The sequence below is a fragment of the Artibeus jamaicensis genome, unplaced genomic scaffold, assembly GCF_021234435.1.
Source record: "Artibeus jamaicensis isolate MK-2021 breed Jamaican fruit bat unplaced genomic scaffold, CSHL_Jam_final contig_700, whole genome shotgun sequence".
Taxonomy (NCBI): domain Eukaryota; kingdom Metazoa; phylum Chordata; class Mammalia; order Chiroptera; family Phyllostomidae; genus Artibeus; species Artibeus jamaicensis.
In genome coordinates, this window is record NW_026521930.1 from 6377818 (window position 1) to 6384912 (window position 7095).

At 57.1% G+C, this 7095-nt stretch overlaps 2 protein-coding genes across 4 annotated transcripts; both read left to right on the top strand.

Annotated features, from left to right (window-relative positions):
* The first annotated feature begins 30 nt into the window (after window positions 1-30).
* PRRT2 (proline rich transmembrane protein 2) lies at window positions 31-3482 on the top strand. 3 transcript variants are annotated; one of them, XM_053671493.1, is made up of 4 exons: window positions 31-1081; window positions 1768-2711; window positions 3058-3190; window positions 3366-3457. In XM_053671493.1, exons 2-4 carry the CDS (start codon window positions 1833-1835, stop codon window positions 3374-3376), a joined length of 1023 nt encoding a protein of 340 aa, XP_053527468.1. In that variant the 5' UTR covers window positions 31-1081; window positions 1768-1832; the 3' UTR covers window positions 3377-3457. The 3 variants fall into 3 exon arrangements, with proteins under 3 accessions (XP_053527468.1, XP_053527469.1, XP_053527467.1); XM_053671494.1 differs by lacking the exon at window positions 3058-3190 and having other exon boundaries at window positions 3366-3482; XM_053671492.1 differs by lacking the exon at window positions 3366-3457 and having other exon boundaries at window positions 3058-3343.
* Window positions 3483-4881: 1399 nt separating this feature from the next.
* On the top strand, window positions 4882-7086 carry PAGR1 (PAXIP1 associated glutamate rich protein 1). The gene is made up of 3 exons (XM_037158238.2): window positions 4882-5711; window positions 5908-5990; window positions 6678-7086. Exons 1-3 carry the CDS (start codon window positions 5230-5232, stop codon window positions 6872-6874), a joined length of 762 nt encoding a protein of 253 aa, XP_037014133.2. The 5' UTR covers window positions 4882-5229; the 3' UTR covers window positions 6875-7086.
* The last annotated feature ends 9 nt before the right edge of the window (window positions 7087-7095 follow it).

Genomic DNA, 7095 nt, shown 5'->3' on the forward strand with positions numbered 1-7095 from the left:
TGTCAGTCCCAGCCTTGCTCTGCCTTCTGCAGCTCTGGCTCCTCCCTCCCTGGAGGCAGCACAAGTGGCTGCAGCCCAGATTCTGGGTGAAGCCAAGTGTCCAAGTGCTGTGAAGAGCAAGTTCCAGGACCCCCAGATCTTGGGGGGTACCCAATCTGGACAGGTGCAGAATAGCCAGCCGCTGTAAATTTGAAAAGGCCTGGGTTAGAAACCCAAATCGTTGCTACAACCTGCCCAAATACCTGCACACAGTTAAGGCCCTGAGGTGATGGTGGATGATGTAGCTGCAGAGTGGTAGGGGAAGTCAGCCCTAGGACTGGGAGCAGTGAGGTTGAGAATAACCATACTTGTCCATTCTCAGCATGATCCCCCCCCCATCTTCACTCAGCCTCCTCTGCCCCAGCCTCTTCCTGCTGTTCCAGACTGCCCCTGCAGCCTCTGCTCTGCCTTTTGGCATTCCAAACCTAATTCCTCTCCTTTCCAGCGACCCTTTTCTTGAGCCTTCCCATACGAATTTCTGCTGCGGCTTATTTGGTAGAAGGACTTCCTGTTAACGCAGGGCCCCTCCTCTTGAAACCCCACCCTGCAGTCTCCCCAAGTTTTGCCTCATCTCCCTTCCCTTCTTCCCGCTAGTAGGGGTGACTCCACCCGGCCCTGCCTGTCTCCCTGGACCTGCTGCTCGCAGACCCCTCTCCGTTTCATCCAACATCCTGTCTCTGTCAGGACCCCGGTGACCGTTGGCGGGAGGGGCCCGGGGCTTGAGAAGGGGATACCCCCGGGAGGTGCGCGTGGGAAGGAGCAGAGAGCTGGCGCGAGTGGTCCCCCCCGCAGGTTGTCTGGGTAACGAGGGCCTGGCACGCGTGGCTGCCTTGGGCGGGCCTGGAGGGGGGCGGGGGCAGCCGCGTGCGGCATTAGAGCGTAGGGGAGGGGACCTGAGAGGAGGGGACAAGCAGAGCGGAGGGGAGACCCGCCACCTCCCTCCTTCCCTTGCTCCCTCCTGGGTTGCGGCTGCTGCAACGGCGGCAGCGGCGACGGCTGCGGTGGCAGCACCAGCCGGAGCAGTCTGGAGTCCAGCGTCCAGGTGAGATGGGGATTCACTGAGGCTGCGGGTAGGAGTGGACAGACAGAAAGCAGACGCCGGGGCGGGCTGCACTGTACAGGAACTCGGGTGCTGGCCGACTGGCTGGTGGTGCTGGGCGCGCCAAGCCAATGGAATGTGGAGGCGCTGGGGGCACCCTGGGGGCAAGGGAATTCCTGAGAGAGGGGCTGAGGAGGGGCTCAGAGGAGATGCCCAGGACCCCCAGTGAGGAGCGGAGGTGTCTGCACCCCCTAATGCGCAGCAAGAAAACCGCACCCACTGGCACCCAGGTAGGAAGAGGATGCGGAGTGTTATGTGAGTAAGGGGTATGCCTCTGCTCAGTCTGCCTGTCAGTGTGTGGGTGGCTGCACAGCTTGATATTGAGGTGCTGGGGCATCTTCTAGGATTTGGGAGGCTGGATCTTGTTGGGGGTCTCCACCAACCTACCCAGGAGGAGACCATGAGAGGATCCTGTTTACAAAAGGGTTAATCTTTCTAGGGTTCCCGGAGGAGCAGAAGAATTTGAGCAGAGCACTCCACCCCAGAGATATCCCACCCCAAGGCAACTTTTCTTCCTCTCTCCAGGGGCAGCCTAGGCTGGCCCAGAGACAGGGACAGAAAGCCCTCTTAGGCTGCAGTTCTGAGAGCTGCCTCTTTCCTCACACCAAGCCTGTCTCCTCCTCTTCCAGGATTTGCTGCTGTCTCTGCTGCTCCATCCTCCCCTCAGAGGCCCTCTCCCCTCTCCCATCTCAAGATGGCAGCCAGCAGCTCTGAGGTCTCTGGGATGAAGGGGACAGAGGAGGGTCTCCAGGCCCAGGGAGAAGGACCTGGCCATTCTGAGGCCAAAACTGGCCCTCTCCAGGTCCCAGCTGGGGTCCCAGATGAGCCAGAGGCCCTGCAGCCAGGTCCAGACATCACTGGGGCCCCTATGGACTCAGAGCCCAAAGCTGGGGTGGCTCCAAAAATCACAGAGACCCCAACAGGGGCTGCAGAAACGGCCCAGGCCAAAGACCTCAGCCCAAGCTCAGGAGGGGAGCCAAAGGCCAACTCCAGTCCCCAAAAAGCATGCCAAGAGCCAGCATTTCAGCCAGAAGTGAGCAAAGAGGTCACTGCAGACCAGGGGACCAACCTGGAGTCTGCAGGCCCGTTTGAGTCAGCCTCAGAGCCCACTTCCCAGCTGGACCCTCAGTCAGAGGCCCAGCCCACACCCAAGCCAGCCCTTCAGACAGAGCCTCCTACCCAGGAAGACCCCACCACTGAGGTCTTGAGTGAGAGTCAAGGGGAAAAGCAGGAGAATGGGGCAGTGGTTCCCCTGCAGGCTGGTGATGGGGACGAGGGCCCATCCCCACAGCCTCACTCACCACCCTCAACAAAACCCCCCCCAGCCAATGGGGCTACCCCCCGCATGCTGCAGCAGCTTGTTGAGGAAGATCGACTAGGAAGGGCTCACAGTGGGCATCCAGGATCTCCCCGAGGTAGCCTGAGCCGCCACCCCAGCTCCCAGCTAGCAGGGTCTGGTGTAGAGGGGGGTGAAGGAACCCAGAAACCTCGGGACTACATCATCCTCGCCATCCTGTCCTGCTTCTGCCCCATGTGGCCTGTCAACATTGTGGCCTTCGCTTATGCCATCATGGTGAGCCTCATGGGACCCTGGCTTCCTGCACTGGAACAAAGCTGCAGGAGTGCCTGGCCTTCCCTCTCTGCATGGATCTCACTTCCAAATCACAGGGCCTTGCTTGCCTCTCCTTAGGACTTCACCCTCTGAACCACTATTGCCCCATCCCTTCAGGTGGGAGGGATATCCAGATGTGTTTCACACAGCCTTGCTGACTTGTGCCCCCCCCCCCCCCCCCCGCCTCTCTCCTTCCTCCCTAACTATGGCTGGCCTGTCTCCTCTGGATGACTCTTTCACCTGATCCCTGCTGGGCTGGCTTCTCCTGACCTGGGCCATGGTACCCCACCCCTCACCCTAACCTCAGTCCAGGAACAGTCTGCAGCAGGGGGATGTGGATGGGGCCCAGCGTCTGGGTCGAGTGGCCAAGCTCTTAAGCATCGTGGCGCTGGTAGGGGGGGTCCTCATCATCATCGCCTCCTGCGTCATCAACTTAGGCGGTGAGTGGGGGTCTGGGACAGGCTGGGAGGAATGGAAGGGTTGGCAAGGGTGGCTTTACTAACTCTTGCCCCCCCCACACTCTCTCCTGTCTATCCTCTCTATTCCTTTGTCTCTCCTTGTCTCCCCCCCCAACTGTCTGTCTGTCTGTCTGTCCCTTCCTCTCCTCTTCCACAGTGTATAAGTGAGGGACTCTGCCCTGCATTCCAAGACTTTTCTTCCTGTTGGGAGCTGCCTTGGGCCCATCCTCCCCTGCTCCCCTGAGGGGAGCCCAATGGATGGCCCAGGCCCACACCCATAGGGACCAAGGGAGCCTGAGCAGCCTTGTTTACAGTTTTTTTCCTGCTCCTGCATCTTGCCAGGTTCCTCTGCCAACTGTAGGCTTCCCTTCTCCCTGCACTGTTTCCAGTCTCCCTGCACTTCTGCCTGCAGCCAGTCCAGCCTCTTGGTCTCCCTATTTCTGCACTTCTGGGAACCTCCCTGAACATCTCCCGAACTCTGCTCTCAGCCCACCTTCATCTCTCTCATCCTTCCTGCACTTCCTCCAACCTCCCAAATTCCTGGCACCTCAACCCTGACCTCCCCCTCCCCAACTTTCACTGTCTTTGCATCTTCTCCCATCCCTTTCTTCCTTCTCTACTTTATCATTTCTCCTTTCCTCTCCACACCCTTTACCTCTTTTCTCCTCCTGCCTCATCTACCCTCAGCATCCTTTCCTCCCCTAAGGATCCTCTCCTCCATCGTCTTGCCACCGTTTATTCTGCAAAAACCCCAGCATTTAGATCAGGCTCTGGGAGGGCAGCGACGTCAGGAGAGGACTCTCTAGCGCGTGGGTGCTGTTCTCGGCTGGGACCACCCAGGTCTGAATGCCTACAAGGTGCCATGAGGTCGCAGAGCTGGCATACCGGGGCTCGTTTGGGGACTTGTGCAGGAATGGTGAGCACTGTTCCAAACACGCACCTGGGAGAAGGCAGGGGGTGCAGCTGTTGACCCTCCACTGCCAGCCCAAATTGACCTGCAGCACCCCCACCCCGTCCCCGCCTCAGGCTTTTAACCGTGTCCGGGAGTTTCTTAAAGGCATAGGGGGCTGAGGTCACCCACGTGCTTTACAATAAAAGAACACCCCAAACAGAACCAAAGCTCCCAGCCTCAAGGAGCGAGGACGGGGTGGAGAGCTCTATACCTAATTATTTTCTAAGAGGAGGAGGGAGGTGTGTTGTGTGCCACAATCCGATAGGGAGGCAGAGACCGAGCTACGACGCAGTTCAGAATTAGCGGGTTTTTCTGTTTCCTTTAAAAAAAAAAAAAAAAGTTGGGGGGGGGACCTAAAAGTCTAAAAATATATGTATCAAACTGAATCTCCCTTTTTGTATGTCGGATGCTGCATGAGCCTGAAACACCAATAAATGGAGACTGCATGAAACTCTCCTCCAGCCTGAGTTGGTCCTCCCGTCGGTTCGCCACCGGGTGCGCTAGTACTGTCTCTTTGGGGTAGAACCTACTAGATGCTGTGCGCCTGCACCGTCCCGGCGACCATCTTTACTGTGGGCTGAGGCCTAGAATGCCCAAGCGCCTATCTGCGCATGTGCAAGACTTCCCCAGCTTTTCTCTTCCAAGTAGCTTTCACGAGACAGGAGCCTTCCGCGCCATATCTATGCGCCTGCGTACTGTGACCCTGAGCAGCCTGCGGGGCAGTTCTTAGCTCCTGGTGCGTACGGCGACTGACGTAGCGGAACTGCTAGGTGTGGAGAGGGGCGGTGTGAAGGCGAGAAGAACGGTTTGACCTAGAAAGTGGTTTCTGCAGTCCCCTGGGAACATCCGAGTACCGGATCTCAATCCGTGGGGCAGGGTCCTTGGAGGAAACTGAGTGACCCCTCCTGGGAACGGGCGGTCTGGTCGCAGGGACCGCTGTTGGAGCCTGATTGGTTGGAGACATCTTTGGGGACACCCCTGGGGAGCCCAGTTCTTGGCGGTCGGGGGAATCCCCCCGCTTAGCACTCCTGCCTCACCTATAATCGCAGGGTTCCTTCCCTAGTAGCATATGTCCCTTGTCCGGAGTCATGGAGATACTGCGGCCAGCACGGCAGCACCTCTGTCTGAAGAAGGGGAAGTGACCTCCGGCCTCCAAGCTCTGGCGGTGGGAGATACCGGAGTCCCCTCGGCTTCGGCCAGTAAAGCCGAGGAAGAGGGGGAAGGAGTACGGGAGGAGGCCGAGCGTGAGGGGTCTGGGATCGAGGAGGTGCAGGGAGAAACTCCCAACGCTGAGGGTGAAGAGCATGCCAAGGGAGAATCCGAGGACTGGTGCGTGCCCTGCAGCGATGAGGAGGTGGAGCTGCCCGCGGATGGGCAATCCTGGATGCCCTCCCCTTCCGAAATCCAGCGGCTCTATGAACTGCTGGCTGCCCACGGTACCCTGGAGCTTCAGGCCGAGATCCTGCCCCGTCGGCCACCCACGCCTGAGGCCCAGAGTGAAGAGGAGAGATCCGATGAGGAGCCAGAGGCCAAAGAGGAGGAAGAGGAAAAGTGAGGGCACATTCTTACACCTTGTCCTGGGGCTGCTCCCCTGAAGCTAGGAGGAAATAGGGAGGGGAGGTGGGACCCCAGCATGGAAAATGGAGGGTGGGAAGAGAGCACGAGGGGAAGAGCTGGCAGGCTGGGTGAAACACGTGTGGGTGTTTGAGGAGACCACTCTCACCCTTCACTCTGTCCACCTGTCCAGACCGCGCATGCCCACAGAATTTGACTTTGATGATGAGCCAATGACACCAAAGGACTCCCTGATTGATCGGCGACGCACCCCAGGTACTGACGAGGGAAGAGTTGGGGGAAGGTGAAGGGCCTCTGCTCCCACTTACCCAAAAAGTGACTCCCTAAAAGAGGCCTTTGGTGCCCTGTTGCTGCAGGAGAGCATTCACGAAATGGGGCCATCATTTCGGCTTAAGTTGGTAACCCTATATTCCTTTAAGAAAATATCACAGATAACTCTATCATGGCTCCCATTTCTTTTATCTCCATCTCCCCAGAAGTCCAAGTCTTCCATCAAGCAGTATTACCTAGATCCACATCCCTATACTACTGTTTACATTTTCTAACCTGACCCAATTTCTACCCTATATGCCTTCCCAGAATTTACTCTTAGAACTGTTCTTCTTGATTTCTCATTGATTTGTCATTGCAGGGGAGAGGGGGCAGAGCATGTTGTGAAAGAATCCTACACCCCTCTCCCAGGCTTCCAAAGACATTTCCATTTAAAATAAGAGATCTAAACCCTTTATCATGACTTTCATCTTATTTCTTTGGTTTCATCTTTCACATCCCCCCATCTCTCTACACTCTTTGAACAGCCCTCCCTGTTCCTACCCTGGGGCCTTTGCACTTGCTCTTCTACTGCCTGGGTGGTCTTCACTGGTAATTCCCCCAAGTAATTACTAATATCCATGCAGGTGTACACTGTCTCAGTCCCACATTTCTCACCTTCCCCTTCTCCAGGAAGCTCAGCCCGGAGCCAGAAACGGGAGGCCCGCCTGGACAAAGTCCTCTCAGACATGAAGCGACACAAGAAACTGGAGGAGCAGATCCTTCGTACGGGCAGGGACCTGTTCAGCCTGGACTCAGAGGACCCCAGCCCCAGCAGTCCCCCACTCCGGGCCTCAGGGAGTCTCTTCCCCCGGCAGCGGAAATACTGATTGGTGCTGCTGGGGCCTTTCTTCCGCTACTCGGGGTGCTGGGAAACTTAGAAGAGGAGCGAAACTCCAAGCTTCTAACATAGCACCTTGCCAGAAAGAAAGCGTGTGTGTGTGTGTGTGTGTGTGTGTGTGTGTTCTGTCGAACATTTATTTGAAAACCTGGCCTGAAATTTCTGAATCTGAAATAAAAAATACAAAGTTATCTTCTCTTAGAGGAGGGG

Excerpts from the sequence above, each read along its gene's own strand:
- PRRT2 (XM_053671492.1), top strand. The coding sequence starts at position 1,833 with ATGGCAGCCAGCAGCTCTGAGGTCTCTGGGATGAAGGGGACAGAGGAG. Across the intron at positions 2,712-3,057 it reads CCTTCGCTTATGCCATCATG|TCCAGGAACAGTCTGCAGCA; the intron begins GTGAGCCTCATG and ends CCCTAACCTCAG.
- PAGR1 (XM_037158238.2), top strand. The coding sequence starts at position 5,230 with ATGTCCCTTGTCCGGAGTCATGGAGATACTGCGGCCAGCACGGCAGCA. Across the intron at positions 5,712-5,907 it reads AAAGAGGAGGAAGAGGAAAA|ACCGCGCATGCCCACAGAAT; the intron begins GTGAGGGCACAT and ends CCACCTGTCCAG. Across the intron at positions 5,991-6,677 it reads TGATCGGCGACGCACCCCAG|GAAGCTCAGCCCGGAGCCAG; the intron begins GTACTGACGAGG and ends CCCCTTCTCCAG.